This window comes from Juglans microcarpa x Juglans regia, chromosome 4D (genome assembly GCF_004785595.1).
Source record: "Juglans microcarpa x Juglans regia isolate MS1-56 chromosome 4D, Jm3101_v1.0, whole genome shotgun sequence".
Lineage (NCBI taxonomy): Eukaryota > Viridiplantae > Streptophyta > Magnoliopsida > Fagales > Juglandaceae > Juglans > Juglans microcarpa x Juglans regia.
Genome location: NC_054600.1, coordinates 21831008 through 21847236, shown reverse-complemented (window position 1 = coordinate 21847236; position 16229 = coordinate 21831008). Strand labels below are relative to the sequence as shown.

Below are 16229 nucleotides of genomic sequence, written 5' to 3'. Positions count from 1 at the left end.
AATATAACGAGAACCTAGTCAGGGAAAGGTCAACAAAGATGTTTTTCTAATTGCATAATAAGTAGTGTGTTTACCTATAAACTTGTAAATAGCAGAAATTTATTGTTACTCAAATTAATTGCACCTTATTTGGGGGAATTATGTTGACAATTCAATTTTAACCAAAAACAAGTGGCATCAACTTTTAATGATTGCTTACATCTGCAATGACTACTGCATGTAATGGAAAATGAATGTGCAAATAATGGCTAATTTTGTGGAATAATGAATATGGTCCCAAGTGAAACAATATTCGTTGCTTAGGAAAGAATGAAATTCATTGGCAGTGAAATGTTATACATCAGTCACTATTTACTTCCATACTTCTAAATCTACAATTTTTTTTTTTTTTTATAGAGTGTGTGGGTGATTTTCATAGGATGTGAAATGTGAAGTAGTGAATAATAACTGATGAGAAAAATTTTCCTTTTTCTCCTTATAACAAAGTTTTTTTACTCATCATTCTATACAACACTTATTTTTATTTATTTTTAATGTTTTTTGATTTTATTCCTTCTAAAGTAATTAAGTTCTTCTATTCATAATTCATACACCACACATTTGGTAAGTCAAAAAAAAAAAAAAAAATTAAAAAATCATATGTGATGTGTAGTGTGGAAATGATGAATAGAATTTCTCTACAATATTTTGCAGTGTAGATAGATTTTAGGAGCCTTTATGGGGAGAGTTTGTGAACCACAGATTTGGGGATCTTTTGGATATTTATCCAATCATCCACCTTTCCTCTTACCTATAAATTGATGGGTCTCCTAATTTCTTTGGTGTAGATTCATGTTCTCCAAAAGCCTTACAAAAAGCATCTGCCTACCACCAAATAAACACAATCATCTTTCACAATCACATCACAAAATACTAATAATGTAAGGTATGACTAACTGCCTTTTCTTTTTCCTTCTGAATTTGAGCATACTCGGAAAGAAAAATGCTGACTAATATTGGTGGAGATAAAACTGCTATGGCTTCACATTATTTCCTCCAGCCGGAAATTTGTATAAAAAAATGCATTTATAGAGGAATTATTCTCTTTTAATCCATCCACGTAGATCTCAGGTCCCGTTTGGATTCATAGATGAGATGAATTGTTTATAAATAATAGTAAAATTTATAAATTGAAATTTGTGAATAATAATAAATAGTAGTGATCTCAATTCATTTTCCAATCCAAACTGTCTCTTATAGTGTTAAAACTACTTTAAATTCTGGTATCTTTTTTTTTTCTAATTATTTTATTAAATTATGGATTCACACCTCTGCCATCTGAGCCATTATAAAGATCATATAATCAACTGTCGAGCTCAAAAAAAGGCACCAACAAATGGCTCAATCTTGATACTTATCCCGTCATTCTTTTACTTTAATTGAAAGCCAAACATCACATTATTATGAAAACCCTAATCATGGTGGATGCAAGTGGAATATCAAGAACTACAAAAAAAAAAAAAAGGTAGAATCATGCACTCTCTCCATCCTTATCATTAAGTTATTTTCATTTTGCTCTGCATGTATGGTGTCAGGGACGAAGTCATGATTTAAAAATAAATTTATATATTAAAAATAAATTTATATCCATTTAGCATTAACAAAGAGATCGAATGGCAAAATAATTATTTCTTAATATATTTAAAGTTTTTTTTTTTCCCAATCAACTATTAAAACGAAGCTTGATGTTCTTTTAGGTCCTGAAATAATCTAAAGTGAATTTTACTGAACTCCGCAATGCTTTTTCTTTTATTGTACTACATCAAAGAGTTAATAAAAAAAAAAAAATCATATCTACAGTTATAGAGTGCAAAACCGTTGCACCGTGTATTCTTTTTTAAAAAAGTACGTTAATATAGGATCTACATTAATGATAGACTCTACTCTTTGTTAAAAATAATGCACAATACTTACATAGCTCGTGACTGTATCTAGTATTATTCTTAATATAAATATATGAATTTTCTTGCATCGGCACAAGAAATGTACAAATATATTATTGTCTCAGCAGAAATTCAAAAAATTAATTCAAATAGTAAATGGTTTTCTTATTCTTATTTTTTTTGAAATTGAATCCAAAATGAAATTGACAATGAAGTTGAAGAAATTTTACAGGAAGTGTAAAACTGTAAATTAAGAGAGAGAAAGTTCGGTGTTTGAAAGTTTAAAATCTTTGGTTAAAGGGAAAAAAAAAAAAAAAAAAACCAAGCTGTTAAAATAAATAGCTTAAATATAAAGAAATATTTGAAAATGAAAGAGATAATGTAGGAGGAGGTACAAAGTTTTTCACAAGAATGTTAGTAAAAACCTTCATCTAGAAATGGATGGAGGAACTTCAAACTCCATCACCTCCATCAGAATCTCTCTCGCCTTTCACATGAAAAATGTTTTAGTCATAATAAAATTTTATAAATTTATAAATTAGATTTAATATTGTGTATTAGATTATAAAATTATTTTATTATAAAATAGATCTAATGTATCATATAAAACGATATCAATTTATAAATTTATTTTTATGAGATCTTTATGTGTCGGTAGCACTACTCATCTATAATTTGTCCACCTTTTTTCCTTACCCAAGAGAGATCTCAAGTCAAATCTCAAACACTCGATTCTTCCCTAAAACTCCTTTAGATACATTTGAAAAACCCCTTTAGATTTTCAAACCTGCTTTTTCTTTTTAGTTGAGGTGAAAGATCATTGTAGCATCAAACAAAATGTGTCAAGGGCATCAACCTATACTGTTTAACACTACTCAGAAAAGGAGTTGGTGTATCTGTAACATTTCTACGAGGGAATATAGATAATGCTCTTAAATAATATGGTCTGATTTAGATTCGGAAAGGAACTCATCTCATTATTATAATTTTTTTAAATTTTCAAACAAAATATAATAAATAATTTAACTTTTTCAAATCTCAAAATAATAATAATATTAAAAAATGATATTCTAACAATATTTTATTCAATTTTTATCTTTTATTTAAAACCATCTTATTTCACCTCTGAATTCAAACCAGCACTAATTAGAGCACTCTCAATGGATTAACTAAAGCCAAAGTACATTTTTTATGAATGTACGATGAATTTAACTTTTGACTATTCCATTCACAAAAATCTCCACATTAGAATAGTTATTTTTTCATTATATAATAATAAAATAAAATAAAATAAATTTGGCTTTGGATATTCACATCAAATTTTTACATTGGATTATCCATTTATTCATTATATAGCAATGAGTAATTAATATTAAAAAAATATTTTTTTAATTACTAATTTATTTTATTTTATCATATTTTACTAATTTCTATCATTTCCATTCAATTATATATATATATATATATATATATATATTTTTTTTTTTTATCAAATTTGGACAGAGTATCCATGAACCCGTGCACTTGAAGAGAGCATTCATTTAACAAATATTTCTAAAAACTGGACATATTGGTTTGCTAGAGAGAGAAATAATTCATAAAATAAGAATTTAGCCTATGAACAAGCTCATTCAAATTTGGAAATTATTTTGAATGTGACTATAGGAATTTGACTAATTCATTGTGATCCTTTTTTATTTTTTAATAGCTAAATACTCAATAGATTTAGTTTTTAGCTAATCTATTGAGGATGCTCTAAGGCCTTGTTTGTTTTCACAATTCCTTTCAACTCATCTCATCTAATCATTACAATTTTCTTAAATTTTTACACAAAATAAAATAAATAATTCATCTTTTTCAAATTCTAAAATAAAAATAATATTAAACAAATATATTTTAATAATATTTTATTTAATTTTAATTTTAATTTTAATCCATCTCATCTTATCTATAAAAATAAATTAGATCTAAATAGATGGAATGTGTTTTTTTTTTTTCCATAGAAAAAGAGAATTAAATGTTGTACGTACAAATTACAATTATGAAAATGGGCAATAACTAAATTAGCGTCGAGTCCCTGTTTTGGCAAGTCATTTGTACGCTTGCCCAAAAGGAAAAAATTAATTTGCCAAGTTGTGCCGTTCTGACCGTTTGGAAAGTTTTTTCTTTTTATTTTTATTTAGTGGTTAAAAAAGTAATTTTAAATGTATTGATATATATATATATATATATATATATATATATTGTTTTATTTTTTAAAAATATTTAAATATATTAAAAAAGTATAAATTATAAAATTACAAAAAAATTACAAAATTAACTATCGATCAAATGAGCGAGCTACTGGAGCAGCCGTCACGTCTGATTAACTCACTATTAGCCATAACCCTCATAATCCGGGATATTATTTCGACACATCGTTTTTGGGTCGTTCTCGGTGAGTGACAAAGTCCCACAGTTGGGACTAAGAAGCAGCCATGGATGTTATGAGCCAGTTGCAGAGACAGTGGCTTGAACACTCGGCTTTTCTGCGTAAGGAGGTCAGTTTTTATCATCATCATCATCATCATCATTTGTTCAAAATATGATTTTGTAAAAAGGATCTCTTGGTGGGTGGGTTTTGTTCTGTTAAGCATCTGTTTATTTCTTTGGAAATTCTTTCTGGGATTTTTGATTTGGGAATAGATTAGTTTTTCCTGGAGGAATAATAAAACGAATATCTTAGTTGCCCAGATGAAATTGATGACATACTATGTTTTTCTTCCATACGTATAGACTTAAAATTGATCAAAACATATGAAGTCTTTCAAAGTCTCCCGGAAATTAACCCGTTTACAATTGAGACAAGCAGAATTTAAACTAGAGGAATTCTGATGATGGATTTTTGTTGGAGAGAAGGGATATTTGGACGACCAGTTTGAACAACTTCAGAAACTGCAAGACGAGAGCAGCCCAGATTTTGTGATCGAGGTTGTGTCTATTTTCTTTGATGATTCTGAAAAACTCCTCAGCAATATGGCCAGAGCTCTGTGAGTATTTTGTCTAATCTATATGGTTGATTTTGGAGAGAGTGGGTTTATGTATTTACATTTTGTTGTTGAGTGGAAGGAAAGTGCTTCACTAATAGTGGAAAATTTGAATTGAATTTTTTTCACTTTCGTAGAGAACAGAAAGTTGTGGATTTCAAACAGGTAGATGCCCATGTTCATCAGTTCAAGGGGAGTAGTGCCAGGTATTTGCTGATTTTCTCCTTTACACTCTTTTTGTTTCTTTCCCGTTTTTTAAAATGCCTGATGTGGTTATCTTATCTTGTGCCGAATTAAATTCTCCAAACACTTGGAAATGGCTATGATGTGCGCAGTTACTTCCCTGGTATTGCTTATATGGTACTAGGAAGAATCTGAAACTGGATCTGTTTGTATTTCAAAATTAAGATTACATCCTATAGATAATATGGTTTTGCATCTAGTGTGTTTATTTGATTGTTTGCTTGGTTTAACATTTTAAAATGTTAATTTAAACATTTGCCTTCTATCTTCCTATGTCGTACAGCATCGGTGCCATGAGAGTTAAAAATGTGTGCATCGAGTTCAGAAATTACTGTGAGGCACAGAACCTTGAAGAGTGAGTTATCTGCATTCTCATGGTGCAGTTCTTATTTCCTTCCCATTTCTCATGCACCATAAAATTCTCAGAACTGATCCATTGTCTATTTGATATTTTTTTTTCCAAAAAATCTCTGGACTAGTCTGCGCGTTGTTGATTATGTCCATAATCATGAAGTCCTTGATGTCTGACTGTAGCAAATGTTTGTTGAAATGCTCTAGTCTTGGACAATTTACTTAATTCACTCACGGCTATGATTTATTTAAAAAGTAACTAAAATGAGGGGATTATAGTTCCTTTCTTTCTTTAGGGATTCTGGATTAATTGTCCAAAAGTCTTCAAATGTGGAGAGTTTTTAGGGTTCACTCAATATATGGATTAGCTGCAGCTGGCAGTTTCTTTTCACTCAGAATCATGAGTTGGTCATTTTTGCGAGACCTTAGAGATGCGTTACTCTTTTGATGATCTAATGTTTTGAATATAAGTTAGGTCTTCTTTGAAAGATCTCATAAGATAAGGTTGATCCTCAAAAAACTTAATTACCATTTTTTCAGTTCATAGGTTTGAACTGACAACATCTGTTTTACTTGGCCAAGACTATGGGCTTCATAGTCCATTCAGAAGCTAAAAGGTTAGGGACATTAAAAATTAATCTTTGGATTTACACCACTTAAAAAAAAAGGATCCTGGGTTTCAAAAAAGAAATTTTTGTAGGTTTTGTGATTATTTAAAAAATGGTCATTAAAAAAACAAAATTTAGAAAGAAGAAATTATGTGGGAGGTGTACCCCCAATTCCATCCTGCACCCACGGTGTAAGGCAGGTCCCCATTCTCCCGCATTTCCCTCCCACTTGGGGGCTCCTTGGACGGGGCTAGTGGGTGGGCAAGGAAACACGAACTCCTGCCTGGCAAGGTGTAGGAGCTGAGGGGGAAACCTTTCCTGATGATTTTTTTTTTTTTAATATGCATTTTTTTTAATTATTTTTTTTGCTTTTATTTTTTATTTTAATGATTTATTAATTTTTCTTATAATCTTATTGCATTCTATCTAAGTCATTTTTTATATTTACATTTTATGCTTTGTTTTGTTTATATTTTTAGCTTTATTTTTTAAGTCTTTTATTTTTTTGGATTTTTTATATTATAATTACCTTTTCGTATTTTTTTATTTTATTTTATGTTTTTATGACTTCCTAATTGCTTGAATTTTATTTATTTTGCCTTTTTGAAATTTTCTTTTTACATATTTTAATTTTTTTCTACATTTTTTTTGTTGCATACGTGGCATTCCACATGTCCATAATGACCCACTTGGCATGCCACATCCGCATTTTGGTTAAATTTTCATTGAAAATTTGATGGAAGAACCATCTAAAAAAATCACAAAACATAAGGATCAATTTTTTTTTTTTTTTTTTTTAATGCAGGGACTAATTTCTAATATTCCCAAAAGATTACCTAACAATCTTAGAGTAACAAGTGAATGATAAAAGTTGAGAGTCGTGTGGATTGTGTTGCTCTTTGAATTTCTAATATTTTGAATATAATTTAGGTCTTTCTTTGAATGATATCATAAATTTAAATAAACCCTAAAAAAAATTCTCTTTGTTTTTTCAGTTGATAGACTCTGGACCGGCAACATTTATTCCTTGATAATAGTAACTCATTACTAGGCCAAGACATCTATGGGCTTCATAGTCCATTCAGAAGCTAAAAGATTACTTGACAATCGTAATGTCACAATTGAAAGATAAAAGATAAGACTCGTGTGGATCTTGCACCAGAATATGAATGACTGGAGAACATAAAATCCCAATTTTGGAGCTACAAATTCCTAAACTTTCATTCGATCAATTTGATCACAACTCAAAAAATCAGATGTTCCAATATGTAATGTAATTTCAAGGTTCCCACATTTAAAGATCATATAGAGGAAACCCCAATTTTCGAATTGCTAAACCTTAGGTTCCTACCTACCTCACATTATTTTAATCTGATCAAAATTGACTACAATTAGCATCACAAGATATTCGTGCTAGAAAACATTCTTGGAGGAGACCGAAATATTGAAAAAGTTCCTTCACACAATCCTAAACATGATGAATTAGGCTAATGAACTAATTGTTTTTCAGAACCAGAATGACACAAGATTGTTTGGTGCAGGTGTTTGAGATGTACACGGAAACTGCAATTTGAATACTCTGTACTGAAAAACCAGCTTGAATATTTATTCAGGGTAAGTCTATACTTCTGTTGAAGGAAGCTGGTATTTTGTTTGAGAATGTTTTCGATCCTCCAGTGAACCAGGAAATATGTCCATATAGTAATTACTTCTTCAAGAGGAAAATAACCTCTTGTATGCTAAAAAAATCATTGAAATTTCATTTTTTGGCCTTTTAAAACCCCATCATGGTTTGAGCATTGATTATGTTTTTCATCCCATGATGCCGAATCATTGAAGGGAGAATTCTTTGAATGCTTCTTCCCGGTAGACGCTCAAAAGCATCCTTGAACATTAGCCCTTGGCTGATTATATGGTTTGTTTTAACATTAGCTTATGATCTGTATTTTACAAATAATTACTTCTCTCTGTTTGATCACTGTAGCTGGAGCAACAGATCCGAGCTGCTGGTGGGTAGTCTTGATCTTATCCCATGAAGGCTGGAAAAAGAAGTGAAGGATTTGATGTTACAGATTATTTATATTAATGTAGAAAGTATATTCTCAGACTTACGAAGATTTATGTTGAAAGCTTCTACGAGAGAAAAATGCTAATGTGAGTATCTACAGAACGTATAGTTTGTTTCTGTTCCTGTCCACCATTCAGAGTTTCTTTTATATTTCTTTGATCAGATGGTTGGACTTTTCCAAACGTTGTTTTTGTTACCCACCAATTTAAAAATGCATGGCTAATGTTCGTGTTTCTTTCTTTGATGGGTGAAGGGGAATTTTCATTTGCAAGCCTCCAAGAATCACAGGTTCATGTTAGCAATTAACTTTTATATACACTGCACAAATTCATGGCACTAAAGGTGATTGAAAGCAGTGTAGAATTTTATAATGGCTGTGGTCCTGAGACGGTTGTAACAATTGCAGCAGCTTGCTCAGTTATTGAGCATGCTACCAAGGTCATGATGGTCCCATTTTAATGGGATGTTTCTCTAGATATACATCTATAGTATAATTTTCTTTGTTAGTTCCTTACCAGGGCATCTTGTTAATTACCTGACATTTCTGGATGGAGTGATTGACCTTTAGTTCAAGTGCCTAAATGATGGAGATTTGACTCAGAAAATCTCAAATAACAACCAGCTGAGGAATAGTTATCAGGCCTTGTTTGGATTTGAGACTCATCTCGACTCATCTCATCATTACAACTTTTTCAAATTTTCATATAAAATATAATAAACAATTCAATTTTTTCAAATCTCAAAACAATAATAATATTAAAAATAATATTTTAACAATATTTTATTCAACTTATCTAAAATCATCTCAATTTATCTCTAAATCCAAACGAAGCCTGTTTTAGCATTTCTATGGATTTCCAGCCCTTTTTTCTGGGCTCTCTATTCCATTTCATTCAAGCAAGAAAAGCTTGGAATTACAAACCCTGATTTGCCAGAACTAAACTTGTATGTAATTGTTGTAGTGAAATGATTTCCCCCTAATATTCTTGCCTCAATATGATGTGAGTCCACAAGTCATGCCACATTACCATACATGCCACATCATCATATGAGGAGGCCATGTAGTGTGTTCCCATAACCCAATTTGGAATGATTCTAACTTCCAAAAACGGGAGAAAAATCATAGCATGACAACAAGAATGTTGTCATTCTATAACCCTCTCTTCTATTTGGGAATTCTTTTTTTGTCGAGGGCTGTGCATCATAGGATTAGCCATTAGATTGGGGGGGGGGGGGGGGGGGGGGAGAGAGAGAGAGAGAGAGAGAGAGAGAGTATTAGTGCATGAAGCTGGCAGCCTCAGACATTTTAATATGTAAGAATAAATACGACCACAGAAGAGTAATCATCTCAAGATAAGAAAATGCTATCTGGAAACATTTTGAGAGAGAGTCCTCGTGGAGTCTACGGTCTGGTCTGCCTCGCTCGAAATAGAACAACGTATTTGAAGGTTTTTTGTTTGATCGCTAAATGGGGTTGCTTTTATAATACAAAATGGACAAATGATGCTATGACGTATTGTATAAACCTCATTTTCTGGTTTCATCCTGAGACCAAATTTACGATCCTCATGCATGCATTGATCAGCAAACTACTGATCTTGCTGATTCATGTAGACATGATGAGAGCCCTTTTGACAAGGGAAGATTAATAACAAAATATTATAGGAGAGAGATTTTTAATATATAATGTCTTGGATTCCTCACTCATATAATTAGTTGTTGTAACAGATATCATATATATTCAACCCTCTTTATATGATCTTAATGCATGGTTAATTTGTGTATTCAATGAGTTTGTTTTAGCTTAAAACTGTAGGCAACATTTAGACCCTTTTGGATATAAAAAATGTTTCATCTCATATAATCATTACAATTATCTCAAATTTTCACGCAAAGTAAAATAAATAATTCAATTTTTTAAATCTCAAGACAAAAATAATATCAAAAAAATATATTTTAATAATATTTTATTCAATTTTCAACTTGAATCTCAATTTGTCTCATCTCTTATGCGAAAACAAACCAAGCTAGTTATATTATATTCTATATTCATATCTCACTCTCCTCATATTATACCAATGTGGTATTGTCCATCAAGATAAATTCTTGTTTTTTTAGAATAATAAATTTAAAAGTCAATAGTTTAATAGTACACTATATATTAATTATGACAGAAATTAAATTAAATTTTTTTAAAAAATGAAGAAGTTAGCTGGCGAACATCTACTCTCACGATACACCCTCAAATCATAGACGGGGCCACATAAGAATTCTACAATTTTTCAATAAGGTTGCACTAAATTAGATTATTCTTCAAAATTTATTATATAATTTTTGGTGTTGAATTAATAGTTGAATTGAGATTTTTAGGAATACCTTTAAGAAAGTGAAAAATAAAATATGTAAAAAATAAGAACGAAAAAAATAAATTTTAAATTTGCATTTTTTCATGATTAATACTATAATTTTACATCTAAAGTTTTCATATATTGCAATTAAAATGTGAGGGTGAACTATGTAAACCTCGCATGGGTGGATCAAAGATTCAAAACCACCACAAGGTACGTACGTGGTTGTTGCCGGCCTACCATCCATGAGGTAGCTACTATAACTAGGGTGGGAGGTAGCTACTATAACTAGGGTGGTTAGCCCACCATAGCTACTATAACTGAGGTGGTTAGCCCAACCCAAACACTGTCTTGGAGTGGTCGAACTATCTCTTAGAATGGGTGGCCATCCTTAATATATCATAAGCATATATATAAATATATATTATTGATCTATATATTATAAGATTATATTTAGATATTGAACTGAGTTGAGTTGAAATGATAAAATATTATTAGAATATTATTTTTTAATATTATTATTATTTTGAGATTTGAAAAAATTAAATTGTTTATTATATTTTGTATTGGAATTTGAAAAAATTATAATGATAAGTTTAGATGAGTTGAGATGATTTTAAATTTCAAATAAAGCCTAATTTAGTTGAATATTTTTATGTAATATTTGATTTATTTTTAGTGATGAAGGTGATGTTGAAGACAAATGATCCGAGAATCATATTCGATCATGTAATGGAAGGGTCGTGGTAAGGAAGGTACGTACGTATATAGCGTGGGTGGAGGAAAAGGACAACACAAGGAAGTTACATAAATACACATGCCGATCGAGCAAGTAACTACAGAAGCAAAAGCTAGGAAAGTAATGACAAAAGCTTCTAAATTCCCAAAAATCATATAATAAAATATTGTTATAAAAGTTGAATAAAATATTATTATAATAATATTTTTTAATATTATTATTGTTTTAAAATTTAAAAAAATTGAATTATTTATTATATTTTGTATGTAAATTTAAGAAAGAAAAATTTTTTTCATTAGTTACTATTCATCATCTCACACCTCATATTCTATAAAAAACACCACCTCCACATCCTATTAAAAGTTATAAGTATGAAGTGTGTGATGTAAACAGTTGTTGATTTGTAGTAAAAATTTTTAAAAAACTATAATGATTAGATAAGATAAATTGAAATGAATTGGAGATAATTTTGTATCTAATTTGAGCCTAAATCCCCCAAAACCATGTATAAATGATATTGGAACGCCTTGATGCATGCATGTTGATATTGATATTGATATTCTTCCCATGCATGCATAAATGATAAATCCCTATCATGAGTTGCAGTTCTATCGGTTGTTGGGGTTTGGTGAATTCTTCACCCATTCCCCATGCCAATGAGTTTAACGATGGTGGGGCTGCATGTGGGACATGATCACGTGACACGACAAGGGAGTTGCTCATCTCTATTTATCTGCTTCCATGCAAAACTAAATGCTATTGGTTGTGGTGAAATTTTCTTTCAAGTACCTTGTACTTTATAATATGCATATATACGCTTCCAGCTTTTCTCTATATTAATATTTGGAACACGACATGTTCTTTTGCATTTATAACAGCGTACGTACAGCTCCTAGCTATGTTAATGTTTGTGTTTAATTCCTATCTTATATAGTTTCCTAATTAGGTACGTACCAAACCATTCTGCATGTGGGAGAGAAGACAATAATTGAAAGTTACAGTACTATTGGTTTACAAACTGAGTAATATTAGATACAGAGATGTGTATATAAATTCTTTGAAAGAAAAGTATAATTTTGTTTAAAGTATTTTGCAATAAATCTCCTCCAAAGCTTATATATGGATTTGCATTTTTTTTTTTAGCAAAATGTTAATTGCATTTAACTTCTTTATATATCAGTTATTGATATGCTGAAAATTATGAAGTTTGAAATTTAAAATTAAAATTTAAATTTAAAAAAATTAATAAAATAAATACGTCTTGTAAGTAAAATTATAAATATACGTAATATTATTTTTTTAACCACGGATGTACGTTGAAGCTAGCTGACCTATTAATCTGTGTATTTATATTCATTGAAAAATTCTTTAGATTTGTCAATAGTTTGATTTAACATAATTAATGATCATGCTCTTTGATTTACTCAACAATATATATATTTATATATAAGTTATGCTATATATAACTATTTTTGTGTTTTTTTTATACATTTTATTGATGTTATTGACTAAAATAATTATTTTATATTAAAAAAATAATACAGCTAATCACAATAGTAGAGTAAAGATATATATATATATATATATATATATGAAGTTTGAAGTTTGAAATTCAACTTAATTTGAAGAAAAATTCCATCTATTCATTAATATTATTTAAATAAAAAGTGTTACAGTCACAAAAAAAACCTTATACCACGTACACACTTTCATCTCATTAATTTATAATTTGTCATTTTTATTTTTATATTTAAATTCCCAAACATGGGACACCCTAATTAACTCCACACAAGAGAAAGAATAATAATAAGCTGTGAAAAGGATTTCTACACCCTTTGACACGGTATTCCCGTTTGGTTTACAGGATCGAGTACCTCCCGACTGTTTGACAACCTTAGCATGCTCAGAACTAGAATATTGCACAGACTTCCCACCACTGTAGCAGTACTATCTAGTGTGAAAATTTAAAAAAAGTCCAAACGCAGGCACAAATTCGGGTCTATCCGCGGACGACATCCGACGTGGAGAGAGACGCACCGTTTTAAAGAAAATAAAACAGTGCGTTTAGAAACTTGTGAAACGAGGAGTTCGGTTTCTTCAAACGATGCGTTTTATTCGAAACCTTAACCCCATCACTCGAAATTCATTGAAGACCCAACATATGAGGCTTCATCAACCACGGCTCTGGTGCTCTACGCAATCCTCAATTAAGTGTATATCTCTCTCTTTTTTTATGGGTGTTTATTTAATCAATGTGTCTTAGTTTGTTTATTTTCTTCCTTGTATTTTTGTATTTTTTTTTTTTTAGCCAAAAGTTCTTATATACTCGATTTTTAGGAAACCAAATTCTTTGAGCCGTTGCTTTTTTCAGTTTGCCTGATTATTATTTGTTTGATTTGTTGTCTTTATCCAAATTAGTAGGTTTTTTTTCCCTCTCATTCTGTTTTCAATTTTTACAATTTTCTTTCTGTGTTTGCTTCCTAAAGCTATGAGATTGGAAAAAAGGATTTGGTTGAAGGGGTGGTTTTGAAATCTGACTTCTTATATACATTGCAAAATGGTCATGGGTGGTTCTTCTTAACAAAGTTAGTAATCAGGATTGTTTATTTTACATCAGGTCTGGAAAATTTATATTGGGTCTGTGTTCTGGTCTGACTGTAGGGAGGAAGATGAAGCGAGGAGTATTTTTGATATTTGAATAAAATTGTAGAAAAATGACCTAAACACCCTTTTCGTGCGCACACAGGCCCCAATGGGTCTGTACGTAGCACGACTCTAATTAGCACGAGGCAGTGAATTTAATATCTGAGCATTTTGGGAAAAATGTATTTAAGCATCTGTTTTTTGGAGGACGAGATATATTTTCTGAGCACTCAAACACTTCGAATGAGACTGTACATGCCAAAGATTGTGGAGATGCAGAGGAAACTCAAATGGTAGAAATATGTTTACAGAACACTCAAATGCAAGGCCACTTTGCTTTCTGTAGCTCGACATGGCAAAGAGAAATGAATTTGGTGGCAGCAGCAAATCATTCAGAAGGGGTTTTTGGTAAAATTGAGAGCCGGGTTTTTTGGTCATTAACATAAGCTGACATGGGCAAGGAGTACGCAGGGCCTGTATTGGAAGGACTGTATATAGTAGAACTCTGCTAATTATGACGTTCATCTTTCTTTGGCTTCACGAAAGGCTGTGCCACGTGGCAGTAAAAATGCCAAAAATCCATTTCTACCATTTTTTTTTTCCTTTGATATTTCAGCATTTGATGCCTTTCAAGAGGCGATTAATTAATCAATTATCCGTTAAAGGAGGAAGCTTCATTGAGTAGTTGGAAACAAATTAAAGGAAATCGTAAAAGCACGTGCTTCCGAGGACAAAAGGAAATAAACTACTAGAATTGTGGTTGGAAGAGATTTGGTGATCTCATTAGTATGTCCATAAACTTATACATCCATTGATCTTAAAACAAGCACAGAATCTGAAGAGTGTATGCATGCATGGTTGCCAGGTTTGATTGGGTCCATCCATGCATGCATGCATTTGCATCAACCTAAAGTGTTCATAAAATATGTGTAAAAATATCATATAATATTATATATAGATGAAAAATGGTTTATAGAGTTTAGTCTGAGCTGATTAGTTATTCTACTTACAAATTGATGTGTGAACATATTGTTATATTTCTCTCTCGTGGTCACGAAGTGTTTTAAGCTATTAATGAATGTGATCACTTCTTAACACCCAACAAATTATCACGGTAAATCCCTTGAGCTATCACCAAAAAGAATTAAGGGCTCGTTTGCTTATATAAATGAGATGATAAATATATAAATAGTAGTGAGACAGTTTGTGAATAGTAATGCAATGACTTGAGTTAAGATGTTTTATGGGGTTCTAAAAATGAGAGAAAAAATTGATAAAAATATTATAAAGTTAAAATATTGTTAGGACATAATTTTTTAATATAATTTTTATTTTATTATTTGAAAAAATTAATTTCTTTTTTATGTTTTATTTAGAAGTTTGAAAAAATTATAATGATTTGATAATGATTATATAAAAAAGTTGAAAAGTTAAAAATTTAAAATTGAAAAGTATTTTTATTTAAATGATGTTTGATTGTTGCGATGAAATGAGTTGAGACCATCGATAAAACCTTAGTAAGATAAAATTAAATGGTTGAACACTTAAAAAAGAAAAGAGGTTAAAGACAAATCAAGTACTAAACCCAAATCAAACAGCGATTAGCTAAAAGAATTGAAATGCTACAAGAAACTCCTAGGCTTGCGTCTCCCCTTCTTTAATGAGAAAGTCTACTTTGCCTCTTCAACTTATACCTCTATTTGACCGTTAGTCAAATTTTTTTTTTTACTTAGTGATTAAGGAAGTGATTTTAAGTATATTAATGTATTTTTTTTATTTTTTTAAATATATTTAAATATATTAAAAAAATATAAAAAAAAAAAATTTACGCTGAGCGGTATGCCCAGCGGTCAAAATGGGATGGCATGCCGCCCCCTTATTTAATTTGTCCTAATGACCTATATTTGCACAAAAGTAGCTTGTGAGTTTGAAAGAAACGACAACCTAATTAAAGTAGCATCTTGATACGACGACGCACAAAGTGTCCCCAGGACAGCCTCGACCCTGTCGTTACTTTCCTTCCCAGCGTACCCCGCAAGCCACGTCGACTACCTACGTGTCGACTCTCACATGCCGATGAGACTCAGCTCGGTGCCGCCGCTGGTGACCCTCAACCCGGACACATTAACCACAGTCACTCACGTGTGCTACTTCTCCGTCCGAACCCCGTGACCTGTCACCCGAACCTCAGGTTCATCACCCTCCACGTAGGTTCGGACAACCGTTTGCCCACCCGAACCTCTTCCCAATAAAGAAATGAATTACTAAGGGTAGATATAGT

General features: G+C 31.0%; 1 protein-coding gene across 2 annotated transcripts; it reads left to right on the top strand.

Moving 5' to 3' along the window:
- The first annotated feature begins 4268 nt into the window (after positions 1-4268).
- On the top strand, positions 4269-8850 carry LOC121261601 (histidine-containing phosphotransfer protein 1-like). Of its 2 annotated transcripts, XR_005939931.1 has the most exons (7): positions 4269-4462; positions 4821-4951; positions 5086-5154; positions 5475-5546; positions 7692-7764; positions 8135-8304; positions 8472-8850. XR_005939931.1 is itself a non-coding variant. In XM_041164047.1 (6 exons), exons 1-6 carry the CDS (start codon positions 4400-4402, stop codon positions 8165-8167), a joined length of 441 nt encoding a protein of 146 aa, XP_041019981.1. In that variant the 5' UTR covers positions 4269-4399; the 3' UTR covers positions 8168-8457. The 2 variants fall into 2 exon arrangements, 1 of the variants encoding a protein (XP_041019981.1); XM_041164047.1 differs by lacking the exon at positions 8472-8850 and having other exon boundaries at positions 8135-8457.
- Positions 8851-16229: the final 7379 nt, after the last annotated feature.